The sequence below is a fragment of the Anopheles gambiae genome, chromosome 2 (genome assembly GCF_943734735.2).
Source record: "Anopheles gambiae chromosome 2, idAnoGambNW_F1_1, whole genome shotgun sequence".
NCBI classification, from domain to species: domain Eukaryota; kingdom Metazoa; phylum Arthropoda; class Insecta; order Diptera; family Culicidae; genus Anopheles; species Anopheles gambiae.
Window position 1 is genome coordinate 84284923 of NC_064601.1, and position 16339 is coordinate 84301261.

Here is a 16339-nt window from a genome sequence, read left to right on the forward strand (position 1 = left end):
CCTTCGTGCGAGTTGCAATTTTACTCCTTTTTTGTAAAGAGCGCGATAGAGAGAGAGAGAGAGAGTGAGACATCACACACACCAGCAAAGAGAGTGAGCGCAGCGTGAGCAAAAGCCCTCCAGACGAAATCGCACGATCGAAGCACGGAACCCGACGGGCGACGGACACGAACACATGACACGCACACGCGACAGCACGCTCTTCCACAAAACAAAACAAGAAAAAAGCACGCCCAGTCCCGCAACGTTTTATCACGCGCGAATTTTATCAGTCGCCGTTTGTAGCGCGTCGCGTTCGGACTGTTCGATCACGTTCGCAACACCATCGCAGGGACTGGGTGTGCGTGTGTGTGTGTGTTTTTGTTTGTCAGTGGCCTACGTAGATTACAAAGTGTTGGATGAGCCCAAACAGTGTTGTTGGTGCGAGAAATCTCCAAAACGGTGAACGAACGATTTGGACATATATAAGTGACAACGCAAACACACCTTCGCAGCTAAGAATAGCCACAGTCCCTGACAAAACAAATAACTGATCAGCTGGTTTTATCGGCTGCTGCAAAATATACAGTGTCACGAGAACCCGAAAACCTACCACTGGCGTTGTGGCAGAACTAGGGACTCTAAACAGACACACAAAGTAATGCTGATGTGTGTTTTCAAAAATATCTAAAAAGTGAGTTGCAAAAAAAGGAACAGGGAAACCCCATCCTAAAATTAAACCGAAAGCATACCGTCGCGATGGCAACCACCCGACGTCATCGGACTCCACCTGACAGCTTATCAACTTCTGCCCGGTTCGTGTTGAGCGCAGCACTATCGCACGTACGGATTACCACCGGAGGCGGCAGCATCTTCAGCAGCCGCAACCATCGGCTCGCCCTAGTTCCGGCGGCGGTTGTTGTTGTTTTGTAAGTATAATTTTAATCCCAAATAAATTCCTCCGCTCTCCCCCACCCGTTCCACCCGTTTCTTCGTTCATGTACCATCGTGTATCATCTTCACATCGTCTGCTGTTCATCTCCCTGGAGCGAGGCACAAACAAAAAACCGGTTGAGCGTTCAAACCGTACGCAGCACATGTGATTCATGCTGTTGGAATAAATGCACATGGACACGAACCCCATCCACCCACCCATCCGACCCCCCCGAAGGACGTCGAAGGGAGGAAGTACATCGGGTTGGTTTTGATCAGAAGATTGAGTTATTTAGTTTCTCTCGGTGCATCCCGAGGCTCGGTTTATCCATGTCAGGGACACTGAATCTCTTCCCAGACTCGGAGGCAAGAAATCTTGCGTATCAGTTACCATACGGACTGGTTCACAGGCATACGTCACGCAGCCAGTCTGCAGCTGCAGTCATCTACGGCTTGATAGTTGTTGAAAGTAGCAGTTAGTGCGTATCTCTACCGCACGGGAGTATTTTTGGAGGCTCTAATTGTCGCTCCACAAATGTAACCTGTCGGGTCGGGAACGGAATCCCCGCCCGTCCATTAGCAGCATCCCCGAGAGGGGGGGGGGGGACTAGATATAGTAATGTAAACATGGCTCGCCACACACGCGGAGGTGTTGTTTGTTGTTAGCGTACATGGAAGGATTTTTCTGGACTGTGTGCTTTTTTTGGACCAGATAAAGCGCCCAAAAATCGCGTGGAAGGCCGTTTTAAAGTAGAACACACGCTCTGTCTCTCTGATGCACGGTTACGCGCAAAAGAACATACATGTTCTCTTTAAAGACTTATCTTGAGAAATTTCATCTTGAGATGAAATTGAGGATGACAAGATGAAAACGACGAAATTATTTGGGCCTTCCCATAAAATTCTCAAACGGATATCTTCACTGTACACTATCTTGCGTTACTTACTGTTGTACGATGTGCAAAGGTTGATCTGTTGCCATGACACTACCGGTGACTAGATTGGACGGTAACACAATTATCTCACGCGAAGAGAATGGAAGGTTGTCGCCGTGACAGTGTGGATGGAATATTTAATTTAGTAATTTTCACCTATTCCCTATAATAAACGTGTTTTAAATCCTGTCTCTAATGCACGGTATCAAGCCGGTCTCGTGGTACAGTCGTCAACTCGTACTACTTATAACAACATGCCCGTCATAGGTTCAAGCCCCAAATGGACCGTGCCACCATACGTGCGACTGACAATCCTGCAATGGAGGGTAATCCATAAGTCACTGAAAGCCAAGCCCACAAGAGCGGTACAGAGACAGGCCTTGACCGACAAAGGTTGTTGAGCCAAAAAAGAAGAAGAATGCACGGTTTCATACGCGATGCTTCCCCTTCATATTGTACCTTTCGTTTATTACCGCTTCAAAATGCATCTAGCCACGAATTCACCCACTTTTCAGCTACATTACAACCTCTTCCGTACATCGCTAACAAGACGAAACCTTTGAAATCATCCCACCCGAAGGGGGTCTATTTTTCTTTCGAAGAACGTCCCATCGTTTCGTACACGCCTCCGTGGGCCGATATCAATCCATCCAGTAGCTTCCGGCTAAGGTTCCGATCTAAATTACTAATTTCCAAACAAACAAAAACATGTCGAGCGGGTAAATGTTTACCGAACCGGTCTGTAAATACGTAGTCCGAGCAATGAAATGGAATAAGCAAGCAATCCAAAGGGCAAAACGGACGGCAACGAATTCCTCCGATGGACTGATTTATATTTTGTGATTTTGTGTAAATAACATCCTGATTGTGTTTCCTTGGTGATCTGATCCCACTATAATGACTTCAAAAGGAGCATCATCTTCAAGGATGTGGTTCAATCGTAAGGAGTGGTGAAGTTGGTGGAGTTAAATCACGAGATTCGAAATGATGAGGAACTTCAATAAATTATGTTCCCTAAAATACCAAGTCTTCTAAAGTTCAAAGATATATTGTTGCAAACCTTCCCCATTTGAAACGACTACCAATCGACTTCGATTTTGCAACACCCCGTGACGCAACTGTCAGTGATTATCTTTTTTTTTTGTTCAAAGATACAACAATTTACCTAGGAAATTAATAAACTCCAACGCAGTCCTATCAGCTTCCCTAAACTTCTTCCTATCGGTCGTGCTTTTCCATCCGTTTTGGGTGACATTTGCAGGTAAGCATTCCTTCTCTCATAAAAGCACTTCGCGAACATCGCGTGGGCCGCGGCCAAGTAAGCACAGTTGAAAAGTTTTCAACGGTTTTGCCAGCGCACCCAAGATACGTCCTCGCAGTGTCCTTCCCGCGATGTTCACAGCTTCCCTGGCCAACATTGCTGTAAACTTCATCCCAGCGAGAACCACCGTTCCGCCATCCAGTCAATGTGACGGAATTTCACGGTGAGTGAGGCAACACCGTTACAAACTTTCAGCCTCGGCACCGGCGTTTGTTGGCTGGTATTTTGAACCCGAACCCCCGCATAAATTTGAGCATGAAACTGATGAAACTCAAACCTGGACTGTTGTTGAAAAGTTTCCACGTGCTTTTTCTAGCCCGTATCTTCTTTTCGCGGGGTCCGCATGATCCTCAACTTCTCACAATGCTTTCCTTTCTTTGCTCCTCCTTACTGCCGACCGGCCGAGGTACTGGGGATATCTGTCGAAGGGTATTTGAAAAGTTAATCACTTGCCACTGGTACATGGGTACGGTGATGCTCTGGTGTAATCCGTGTGCTTGATATGTTGCGCCTCGAGAGAGGGAGAGGAGGGGGAGCAAACCTTATAACATGTTTGCAGCAGTAGCTCTCAGCTCCCTCCTGTATGCCTGTGGGAGCGTGCACTGTATGGCTAAGGCACACATTCGCCCTGGGAAGATTTGCACAAACCTTTGCCTTCATTCTGGAGATTCCTGCTACTGGTGGAATGGTAAAATACACATACCATATCTACCTACACATCCGCAAACAGGAATGGGGATAGATATTGCACGATCTTTAGTGCGCGCTCGAAGGAAAACACGATGGAGCATGTAGAAATGCTTGCCAAGGGTAACACCGTAAAGGGCTTATCTTACAAGGAAGTACTATAAGCGGAAGTACATTTTCGATAACAAGCACTTTTCCAAAAATTGTACCGAAGAAAAGGGAGTTTTTTTCGAATTGAGGAACAATTTAAAAGCTCGTTATCGCATCCTTTTTCTTTTCTTCCTAGAGTTTTATCTTTTTTCGGTTGATCCCATTCACATTCACCCTACCGATGTTCATGTTCTTGGAAATATTTTGGAAAATTTGAAAATTTAGAGGATTCATTCTCAACCACCAGTTCCCGGATACTGATATGACGAGATAATATGTTTCTTACACACTATTTATGACAAATAGCGTTCAATGATAGCCGGTCTCGTGGTACAGTCGTCAACTCGAACGGCTCAATGACACGCCCGTAATGGGTGCTAGCCCTGAATGGATCGCCCCCCCCCCCCCCCCCCCCCCCTCCCGTAGTAAGGACTGACAATCCGGCTACGTGGTATTGAAAAAAGTCTCGAAAGCCTGTATAGGCCGGCATGTCCGCGTAGGACGTTACGCCAAAAAGAAGAAGAAACGTTCAATGATTATTACAAAATTTGATTAATTTTTGCAGTCGAATTTCAGAAAGATTTTGTTTAACAAACCGGTTTACTGAACGATCTGTTGGAAGACCATTGCGACATGATGAAGGTCAGAACCGTGTGACCTGATGTAGCATCCATGTCTAGACATCACTCAACGTTGTACAATGGGGAATCAGTTTTCTTTTGAAAAGGGATCAATTTTCACAACCCTTCCACATCAACACAAACTTCACCAAAAAAGGGACGGAATTACTGTGTGAAAAATGGACCCTCCCTTTGCAGGTGCTCAAAAAAGGCAATGCCTTTTTTTTATTGTAGTTTTGGGGCAAATCAAATAGCTGACAAACAAAACAATTTTACAACCATTTTATAAAGAAGTTTGTATCACTTTCGATGGGAAAGATTTAAAAAGCTAAAAGCTTTTACCATTTCGTTGCCCAATTCCGTTGGGTCCAATTAGAGGGTGCCGTCCGAAGAATTATGCAAAAATACACAAAAATCCCCCTCTAAAGCAAATATTTTACAATTACGTCGAACCCATTATTGAGCATTGATTGAGAGCGCGAAAAAAGCGAAATTTTGAACGATCGAAAACTGCAAATAGCGTGAACCGAACACGAATCCTGACAAAAGTCACGCGCTTTACCTTCCGCGGGGCTCTTACCACAGTTCCGGGAAACTGTATTTTAATTCTTTTCCTTTTTTACTGGTGTTGTTGTTGTTGTTGTTGTTGTTATTGTTATACTATTGTTGTTTACTGTTGTTGCATAATCCACCACCACGAACGCTTGCCGCTCTTTCCAATGAATTGTGTGCGTGTTTACGTTCGTTATCGGGCGGCTTTTGTATCGTACGCCGTAGAATATTCTCCAAAAACTGGACTGGAGATGAATTTTTTGAGTTACGCAAGGTTACCAAGTAGAGCTGAAGTTTTTTGTTTGACGGTCCAACACTACGAGACGTCTTTGAATGATCGGAACACAATTGTGTGTTTTGTTTTTTTGCTTGCAGATATGGAATTTTGGATGTGTTTTTTCGTTGTTGCAATTCCTCCATTACCACATTTCAGGAGAGGGGATTTTTTTCTGTCCCTTTTTTTTGGCGCTAAACGCACGTTTAAAATTAATGATATTATTCGTTCAACCCACGTGGGATACGCTTCCCCCCTCCCGACCGATCGCCGGGGTCCGGGGAATTGTAATTCGTTTTTCTGGTGCACGACAAAAAAGGGTCTCAGAATGAAACAACAACAACGAAAAAAGAACCCAACGTTCACAACAAACAGCAATCAAAGGTTTTATTGAAGGTGTTTTTTTTTTGTTTTGTTATTTAAAAATAAAACTCCCACCCGCAACCTGTTTGAAGAACGAACGACGACGAAACGCCCTCTCAGCGGAAACAATAGCTCAAAGGCATTGTTTTTTTTCTCTTCCACTCAGGAAATGCACCTGTGTTTTGTACTTTTTGCCCGCTGCCAATGTTTGATATGCGTATTTGAATACACAGCAAATAATAAATTGGGATGAATATACAGTCGAACGCACAACACTTCAGCCATTCTATTTAAAGAGCGTTAATAAGGCTTAACGAGGTTTAAAAAAAGCTTTAAAAACAAGGAATTCTTTAAAAAAAGTATAATTTTACAATTATTTTGTATAGATAAAGTTATTAGTTAATTTGCCATGATTTGCATAAATTAAACGTTAGATTAGCATAGTTCAGGGGTCTCCAAACCTTTCAGTTCGCGAGCCGAATAAATTAAACAATAACGTTATCAAGGGCCATTTTACCTTTAGTTAGCGGGTTAACGTTAAAATCTTGGTTGTATAAGAACATAAAAAAACGCGTAAAATAAAAATAAAAACGAAAATGGTAATTTTTTACAGGTTTCTAAGTTTTATTAACTTCAGATCGAAATTTGAGTTTTCGTCTTGATGTAGCAAAAGAATTAATGTTTATAAATGATTTTAATATTTAAACCAAAAATAGCAGGCCGCTTTATATGCTCTCGAGGGTCACAGTTTGACCTAAGCTCTTCGGTTCGTATTAACCAATTTAAATATCAGCGTAATTTTAAAGAAGGTATTATTGTTAACCAGGAGGGGGGTGGGTATCCCGGGAAACTGGGTGCCTGAACGTCGGGGGGGGCAACCCGACGCTAAACAAAACGGTCACGTGGGCGCGGGGCCAGTCACCCAGTCCCATGAATCAACGACTACGGAAAGCACCAGGAATCATCGAAACGGAACCAACGATACCGACCCTACGCAATGCCCCAGGACTACTCTGAAAATGGGCTCATGGAACGTACGCACTCTAAGCGAAGCCGGAGCCTTGAAAAAACTTGATGATGCCCTAGCCACACTGAGCATGGACCTCGTAGCTTTACAAGAGATTCGGTGGCTAGGGAACGGTGTGCACAACAGGCGTGGTAAGCATTGCTACGACATATATTACAGCTGCCACGACCGCCACCGCGTGCTCGGAACGGGTTTCGCCGTAGGTCCCCGGTTGAAACCCGCAATCATGGATTTCAAGGCTATAAACGATAGGCTATGCACCCTGCGCATGCGAGGCAAATTCTTTAATATAAGCCTCATAAACGTTCACGCCCCTACCGAAGATAAAGAGGAAGAGGAGAAGGACCTTTTTTACGGCCGCCTCGCTAGAATTGTAGATGCTTGCCCCAGGCATGACCTCATAATCATCCTGGGGGACTTCAACGCAAAAGTCGGTAGGGAGCCAATGTACCGCCAATACACTGGCTGTCACAGTCTGCATGAGCACAGTAATGATAATGGTAGTAGATTGGTCCAGTTCGCCGCAGCGAACAATCTGGTTGTAGGAAGTACCAAATTTGCGCGCAAAAAAATCCACAAGATTACGTGGGCGCACCCGGGTGGAGAATCCTTCAACCAGATCGACCACGTGTTAATAAGCCGCCGACGACAGTCGAGTCTGTTAAATGTCAGAACATATCGAGGAGCCAATATCGATTCCGATCACTACTTGGTTGGCTTAGTGATACGTTGTAGAATCGCCCGCCCCCGCGCCAATGGGGGCGGAGAAAACACGCAGGCTCGGCTCAACACGGACTCTCTAAGGGACATTGCTGTCCAACAGGAATTCAAAACCGCTTTAGAAGAGTCTCTACTACCAGAAGACAGATACGAAACTACGAGCGAGAGGTGGAACGCTCTAAAAACAAAAATAATAAACTGTGCAAGAAATATACTCCCACCACGTCGTGGCAACACCAAATCTGGCTGGTTCGACGATGAATGCAGACAAGTGACCGAACGTAAGAATACTGCATACCGAGCAATGCAGCAACGGCATAGAACGCGGGCATGCGCAGAGGAATATTCACGGCTTAGACGCGAAGAGAAACGAGTTCACCGCTCCAAGAAGCATGCTTTGGAAGAGCAAAACATGCGGGAACTCGAGCAAACCAGAGAGGCGTACGGACCGACACGAAAGTTTTACCAAGCGATAGCAGGTCACCGAAACAACGTTGTACCTAAGGTAACCTGCTGTCGCAACAAGGATGGAGATCTGGTCAGTAACCAGCCAGAGGTCCTCTCGCGGTGGGCTCAGTACTTTGATGAATTACTCAATGACCAGTTTAGCGAACAGCTAGAAGCGCCACTACCAGATAATGTCATGCTACTGCCACCTAGCATAGATGAAACACGAAAGGCTATCCGTCGGCTGAAAAATAACAAGGCACCCGGAACCGACGGAATTGCAGCCGAACTGGTCAAGAATGGAGGTGCACGACTAGAAAACGAGATTCATCAAATTGTTACTGAGGTGTGGGATAGCGAATCGATGCCTTGTGATTGGAATCTCGGCATCATCTACCCCATATACAAGAAGGGAGATAGGTTGGACTGCAACAACTACAGGGGTATTACGGTGTTGAATACCGCCTATAAAATATTCTCCCTGATCCTTCAGGATCGCCTTGTCCCGCACGTCGAAGAGATAGTAGGAAACTATCAAAGAGGATTCCAAAACGGAAAATCAACCACTGATCAGATCTTCACCATGCGGCAGATCTTGGAGAAGATGGCTGAATACAAAAACGACACATACCATCTCTTCATAGACTTCAAAGCCGCATACGATAGTATAGCCAGGGTAAAACTGTACGACGCTATGAGCTCTTTTGGAATCCCGGCCAAACTGATAAGGCTAGTTAGAATGACTATGACCAACGTCACATGCCAGGTTAGGGTGGATGGAAAACTCTCAGGACCTTTTGCTACCACCAAGGGTCTGTGCCAGGGGGACGGGCTTGCCTGTCTCCTATTCAACCTGGCGCAAAAGAGCGTCATCCGCGACTCGAGGGTAGAGACTACGGGAATCATCTTTTATAAGTCAATCCAGATCCTGGCATACGCTGATGATATAGACATCATTGGTCTGCGACTCTCCTATGTAGCAGAAGCCTACCAAGGGATCGAGCAGGCGGCAGAGAACCTCGGATTGCAGATAAACGAGGCAAAGACCAAACTGATGGTGGCAACATCAGCGGGCCCGCCAACAAATAATCAGAATCTACGTAGGCGTGACGTGCAGATAGGTGAACGCACTTTTGAAGTCGTCCCACAATTCACCTATCTGGGATCAAAGGTCAGCAACGACAATAGCATGGAAGCTGAGTTGCGCGCAAGGATGCTGGCTGCCAACCGGTCATTCTACAGCCTGAAAAAGCAGTTCACCTCAAAGAACCTGTCGCGACGGACGAAGCTGGGACTATATAGTACCTATATAGTACCAGTACTCACATACGCCTCTGATACATGGACACTGTCCAAATCTGACGAAACCCTCTTAGCCGCGTTCGAGAGGAAGATGCTCAGAAGGATACTTGGCCCCGTATGTGTGGAAGGACAATGGAGGAGCCGCTATAATGACGAGCTATACGAGATGTACGGCGACCTCACTGTCGTACAGCGTATAAAGCTCGCCAGGCTCCGGTGGGCTGGCCATGTTATACGCATGGAAACGGACGACCCAGCCCGTAAAGTCTTTTTAGGCCGTCCACAAGGACAGAGGAGGCGTGGTAGGCCCAAATTGAGGTGGCAAGATGGCGTGGAGGCGTCCGCCATTAAGGCCGGGATAACGGACTGGCAGACGAAGGCGCGAGACCGTGAGCGGTTTCGGACACTCCTGAGGCAGGCCAAGACCGCAAAGCGGTTGTAGCGCCGGATAAGTAAGTAAGTATTATTGTTATTCATAATCGTAAAGTTAATGATTCATGTTTGAGACATCGAGCTTAAGACTACAAGAACATAAACAATGGATAAGACAACAAAACAGAATGGACAGAAGACATCGTCAAAGCTATCGGTTGTAACAAATTTGTAACAATAGGCTTTACGCTAGTCAAGGAATGCATAAAATCTTATTTATGATTTAGAATGTATGCAACAATAAAACCAATATATTAGTTTTGATGTGGAAAGTGTCGTGCAGGCTGATAAAATCCAGAAGGAATATTCATGTTTAAAACCATTAAACTTGTTAGGGTATCTAGAGAGTTATGTGGATGCATGAGCGCTTATGGCGCTTAGTCTTAATCACTACCTTGATAAAGATAGATACGATTCATGTTATTAACAAACTCAACCATGCTCAGTAACCAAACCAGGAACATTTTTCAACTAATTTGAAGCAGTAATTATTCTATCTAAATAAATTAACAACGGCATTGAGGCAATTAGGTCTTTAATGACAGGTAAGGGAGTACTTTTCCACTACTCCTTCATTTCTGATACTTCTAAAAGTTTAAGCAATTCTAAAACTATGAAAAACAATAACACTCTCTTCAGAATTAATATGCTACTATTGTTGGAGCCCTCCACCAACGGTATTTGGCTGATTCAGACCGTTAAGCGCTTGGTCTAGGTTAGGTAATACAGTCTGTTCCCGAGTTACGCGGTTCTCGACTTACGCGGATTCGGAGGTTCTCCAAATTCTTCATTTCTAAATTTGACAGATCAAATGTCCAATCAGTACAATTTGCCTCAAGAAATGTACAATACAGTAATTATTGCTATTTTTTGTTAACAAATTTAAACCACTTACAAGCGAAAAATCTGTAAAAAAAATTTTCACGAATCGTATCAAATAAATGATAAAGTGTATAAAAGTACAAAATTGAATAAAAAGTACCGAGTAACCAACTGTATTTTGGTCGAAAATCGCGAAATTCGACTTACGCGGATATTCGAGTTACGTGGATTCCTCGGGAACGCACAAACCACGTAACTCGGGAACAGACTGTACGCAGATGACCACCCAAACTAGTCGATGGACCTTTATATCAAATGGTTTAATGCCCATATTGGTCAATATTGGCATGCTACATGGTCATTTTGCTATGAAATAAAGACTGTTCGACTTTTAGTGGACCACATAAATTTCATACCTTTTCTCACATTTATGCACAGTGTTCAGAGATTTTAAAAGATATCGGTCTGATTTTTTGCATGGACATAGCTAAAAAGTATCCTCAAAAACGTGTGAAGAAAGTTTTCCTATAAGTGGTCTAGGGAACTGTCCATGTTGCCCCAAAGTCAGATTAAAGGTGAAAATATAAGGTGTCCGACTTTAGGTGACCACCACTGTATCAAAAGGGTTTTTTTTTTGTAAAAGTAGAGCATTCTAAAAACGAATTGTGTGTCACCACGTACTATTAAAAAAACCAGAACAATGTAATGTTCACACGACCTCTTTCCACTGACTGACGAAAAATAGGCAAAAAAAGCAATAAAGTTACCGTTTTGTGGTACCTTCTCCACCTGTATTGCTATGCTAAACTATCGCCATTTCCCATGTCCTCGTGTAGCCTCATGCATTCATCACGCCACCTTGCCCAGTCCCAACACTTCATAAAAGCACGGTTTATTTCTTTTCCATCGCCTATGCTTTGCGCCATCATCATCATCATCATCATCCCAGTGTGCGTGTTGCTCGAATTCATTGAACACAATTGGCTACATTACGCGAACACACATCCCCCAGAGGCCGGGGGCTAAAGAGCGCGTTCGACTGCCACTTAACATTCATTGAAAGACAAAACCACACCACCCCACCATCTCCCAAACCTATCGGTCCCAATTTCTCACCGTTTGTTTTATCCCGCAGAACACTGCTCACCATCCCGCCCGGTACCAATTCACAGCTCCCGCTCAGCCTGCAGAATCTCGTCGTAGAGAACGTTGCCATCGAGGAATGTGCCAGCCCGGCCCGGTCAGCCACCCACTCCTCGCAGCCACACGCCCCACACTCCTCCTCCTCCTCGTCATCGAGCAATACGGCCAACCTTCACAGCAACCGTCCAGCATGCGTGTTTACGCCGCCGAACCGAACCGTCTGCTACCGGGGGTTCGAAACGAAACGCTTCCAGGCGGGCGGTCGGTTCAACCTTACCCGCCGGCTGGTGCTGTGCGATTGGCCACTGAAATCGTTCGATCCGCTCGTGCTCGCCCGGCTAGTGCCGCGGATCGAACGGCTCGCCATCACCGGGCGTATGCTGCAGCGGTTGGCGCACGATTTCCCGCCCCTGCCGTACCTGCGCATGGTCAACATAACCGGCACACGGTTGAACCACACCGGGGTGAACGCGTTCTACGAGCTCGAGCGGCTGCAGGTGCTGAACCTGCGGGGGAACGAGCTGGAACAGATACAACCGTACCGCTTCCGGAGCGGCCACGTGGAGGTCTACCTGCAGGGTGAGCACTGTGGGCACTGTTTGCACACTGGTTTAATAACCAATTCGAGCTAAACTCGTGGAAGAGACGAGTGACGACGTAACTAGTGATGGGAAAAATGACGATTTCGTCGGAATCGATTCCGGCTAGCTCCGAAATTTTCTGGAACCGATTCTGGATAGTAGGTCCGGAATCAGTTTCCGGAATTGGTTCCGGTTTCGGCTCCGGAATCGGAATTGGCTCCAGAATCGGAATCGGTCCGGAATCGGAATCGGCTCCGGAATCGGGTTTGGCTCCGGAATCGGATTTGGCTCCGGAATCAGAATTAGCTCCGGAATCGGAATCAGTTCGGGAATTGGCTCCAGAATCAAAATCGGCTCCGACATCGGAATTGACTCCGGAATCGGAATTGGCTTCGAAACGGAGTCGGTTTTGACATCTTCTTAGGAATAGGCGTTTGGGTCCAAAGATGCTACGTGTTAATAGCGGCAAAGAAGAGAAGACTCCGGAATCGGCTCCGGATTCAACTCCGGAATCGGCTCCAGATTCAACTCCAGAATCGGCTCCGAAACCAACTTCAGAATCCGCTCCGGAATCGGAATCGGCTCTGGAATTGATTCCGAACGCGAAATTGGAAACGGGTAGGTCCGATTCCGAGCTCCCACCACTAGACGTAACGCGGCTCTCGAAAATTACAGCAACGGCTTTGTTTGCTCGAACATTTTAATTAGCAAACTAAGTCACGCTGTATCACTGACTGCAACGGCACCTACTAACCGGATACTATTCCCCTTTGCACTCTTTGTAGGTAATTTGTGGAACTGTACCAACGACATGATCTGGTTGCTGAAGGAACAGTCGCGCCAGTACGTCGACAAACCGACGCTGGTGTGCAAGGACTGGAAGTACACCGGCCGGCCCGTCCTTACCGCCATGGAGTACAAGCGGGTCGTGCGGGAGAGTTGCCTGCACGAAGAGATCTGGAACTGCAGCTGCCACGTGTCCTACCTGCGGCTCAGCGATAACGGCCTGTCCTTCCATCCGATGATCATGGTGAACTGTAGCGACCGCGGCTTCTACCAGCTGCCCCAGTACCTGCCCGGCAACACGACCGTGCTGCATATGGCGCGCAACAAGCTCCAGTCGGTGGACAGTTTGACGACGAACGAACACTACCAGAGCGTGCAGGACATCTATCTGGACGAGAACCGGATCACCTCGATCGACATCCTCGAGGACACGATATGGTTGGACAACTTCCGCATCCTTAGCCTGCGGGGCAACCGGATGAATCGGGTAAGTCGATCGCCGTTGCCATGCGTTTACACGCCTTGTTCGCTCTAACTTTCTCTCTCTCTCTTCTCTCTTTACGCCAAATACACAGATACGCGTGTACAGTGTGGAGCACGCGATCGAGCGCAATCCGGGCGTGGGGAAGGTGTACCTGTCGAACAATCCGTGGCGCTGCGGGTGTCGTTTTGCCATCCGGTTTCAGCGCTTTCTGCGCAAGCACGAATCGCTCGTGGCCGACTCGCGCAACATTACCTGCTACTTTATCAACGACGACGACGGTCGCAAGCAGTATTTGCCCGTGCTGACGGTCACGCCGAACGATATCTGCCGACCGTCGGAGCACAATACGGCCGCGTTTTACAACACGCTCAGCATCATCTTCGCGACGTTGATCATACTGATATTCACCAAGCTGGCGTACGATTACTATCACTACCGGAAGTATGGGAAGCTGCCTTGGTTAATTATGAAGATGCCCTGACCGGTGGCGTTGTAAGTACCGGTGGCGGCGAAACGGGCACACAGTACTTAATGGATGGATTTAGGCAGTAACAAAAGAAAAACTCAAAGAATGATTGTGATAGTTTTAAAAACCGATCCAAAGGTGTTATACATCTCGAAAAACGAAAAAATACGCGCATTATACACTCATACACACAGATGAAACTGTAAAAAAAGAATCAGGGACTCTAAAACTGATCGTTCTCATATACTACCATGGGGAAACGGGCGCACTAGCACACTCTAGCAATAATTAACTTACAAACTGGGAATATATACGTGTAACGAAACTTTCGAATAAAAATTGTTACTTTATTATCTGCTGCTGGTGGCCAGTCTTGGGTGGGAAGAGTGTCATTTCTTTTAGATACCTCCCTCCGCCACCGAAAACTGCTTGCGGGCTATCTTCCTGCTAAAGTGTTTCATCCTTTCTACCGATCGCTCTTCCTTTCCTCTGTGTCATTGCATTTGCAGCAGCACAGAGGGAAGAAAAGAGCCGCACAATCATTAGCGTAAAAATGCAACGAAAATAAATATCGGACAAAGGGAGATCAACACTCACGAACACGTATATCTTCATCCGCCCCTGGTGCGCCTGGTGCGGTTGGCTGGATTCCTACAGACCCGCCAGGGCCGCCACCCGTCCCATACACTTGTGCATGTTCGGGTTGACGTCCTTCGCAACCGTGCGCTGCACCTGCTTGACCGCGCTGGTGAACGCAATGTCGCACAGGGACAGGTCCGCACCGCCGAAACCGGCCGCCTTGCCCAGCTTGGCGCCGAGCGTACGCAGGATCTGTTGGCGCTGCTTCACGTTCTGCTTGTTGAGCAGCAGATAGCACGCGTCCAGGATGGAGTCGACCTCGTCCACGTTGTCCTGCTGTTCGTAGTTGAACTCGCTCGGGCCGCAGCGGGACAGGTAGCGCAGGATGTTCACCTCACCGCAGATCGGCACGTACGACGTGGGGGACGTAATCATTTCCGTGTACGCTCCAACTGGATGGGGACATAGAAAAGACAATTTAAATTAGACAAAAATGCGTCGATTCGTTACCTGTACCGATGAAAGTACGTACCATTCTTCCAAATTAACGTCACCTTAATACGGGGCAGGTTCGCTGCAGCCGTTCCGCTGGCCGTGACAGCGTTCTGGAAGGCGAGCGCTTCCTCGCTTAGCTTCGGTACGGTCGAGTGGGTAAAACATTCCACCTGCAGGTTGAGCCTATCCTTCCACAGATTCTTCAGCGCCAGCAAACTGTACGGAACGTACTCGGGACTAGCATTGACCACGAAATCTTGCAAGCAGGTGAGCTGCGTGTGAAGCAGAAACAGAAAGAGTAAATAACTCGGGAGTAGCAAACGCTTTACACCGACCATGACCTACATTGATTGGTTCTGCCTTGAGCTGAGCCTTCGATTTGAGCGGTGTCGACGGTTGGACGGCCGGTGGGGCATTTGCGTTCAGCTTCAGTTCGGTGCGCATGGCCATAATTTCCTTCTTCAGCTCTGCCAGCTGCTGCAGGACCCGCTGCTGTCGTTCTGCCAACATTCTTAGCTCGTCGTTTTCGGCCTGCAATGAATACACAGAGAGCGAGCAAGCACAAACATGGTAAAAATAACTGCATCGAGCTGGCATTAGAGAAAGGAAAGGGAAGGAATAACATGATGGGAGAATGCAACCGCTCGCTACACGCAGGTAAAACGGGATTGAATGTGTTGGCAACTGAACCTTTTGAAGCAAGTTATCAATTTCGATCGACATCGGATCGACGGGCCCGGACGCGGCCAATCCGGTCGCACTGTCGGCACTGAACGCTTTCGGATCGTGCGAATACGCGCAGACCGGCTTCAGGGTGTACATGCAGGTAGGCAGCTCGCAGACCACGTCCTGGTTCATCACCGGCTTCAGACGGTACATTTTGCCACACGTTTGCCGGATGTTGGGACGGTGTTACAGTGATGGATTTTGAACGAAACTATTCCCTATACACACGCACGCACACACGTCTCCAAACAATTACCATAGCACGCAGCCGAGTGGAAATAATGGAGCAGGCAGCTATTGCTGTGCGGAAAATTGCTTTTCTTTTCCGGGACTAGTTTTTCATACTTTTCACTTCACACGCGCGTGCTGCTGATGCAAACCGTACGCCAAATGTCAACAGCTGACAGCGCGTCCAACGTCAGTGGTGTCAAACCCGAAATCAGCTGTTTCGTTAAGTTTGGTTGATATTCAATTTTAGCCAATTTTTTTTACGGAAATTTATGATCAATACACCT

General features: G+C 46.8%; 2 protein-coding genes across 3 annotated transcripts; one reads left to right on the forward strand and one right to left on the reverse strand.

Annotated features, from left to right (window-relative positions):
• The first annotated feature begins 178 nt into the window (after positions 1–178).
• LOC4576500 (protein singed wings 2) lies at positions 179–14377 on the forward strand. The gene is made up of 4 exons (XM_061650650.1): positions 179–908; positions 11700–12286; positions 13074–13561; positions 13650–14377. The coding sequence occupies exons 1-4, from the start codon at positions 739–741 to the stop codon at positions 14037–14039; spliced, it is 1635 nt and encodes a 544-aa protein (XP_061506634.1). The 5' UTR covers positions 179–738; the 3' UTR covers positions 14040–14377.
• Positions 14336–16250, reverse strand: LOC1276116 (probable aminoacyl tRNA synthase complex-interacting multifunctional protein 2). Of its 2 annotated transcripts, none has more exons than XM_315425.5 (4): positions 15789–16250; positions 15444–15629; positions 15136–15370; positions 14336–15055 (listed from the first exon to the last, which is right to left on the reverse strand). In XM_315425.5, the coding sequence occupies exons 1-4, from the start codon at positions 15975–15977 to the stop codon at positions 14676–14678; spliced, it is 990 nt and encodes a 329-aa protein (XP_315425.5). In that variant the 5' UTR covers positions 15978–16250; the 3' UTR covers positions 14336–14675. The 2 variants fall into 2 exon arrangements, with proteins under 2 accessions (XP_315425.5, XP_061506635.1); XM_061650651.1 differs by having other exon boundaries at positions 16081–16242.
• Between the last annotated feature and the right edge of the window lie 89 nt (positions 16251–16339).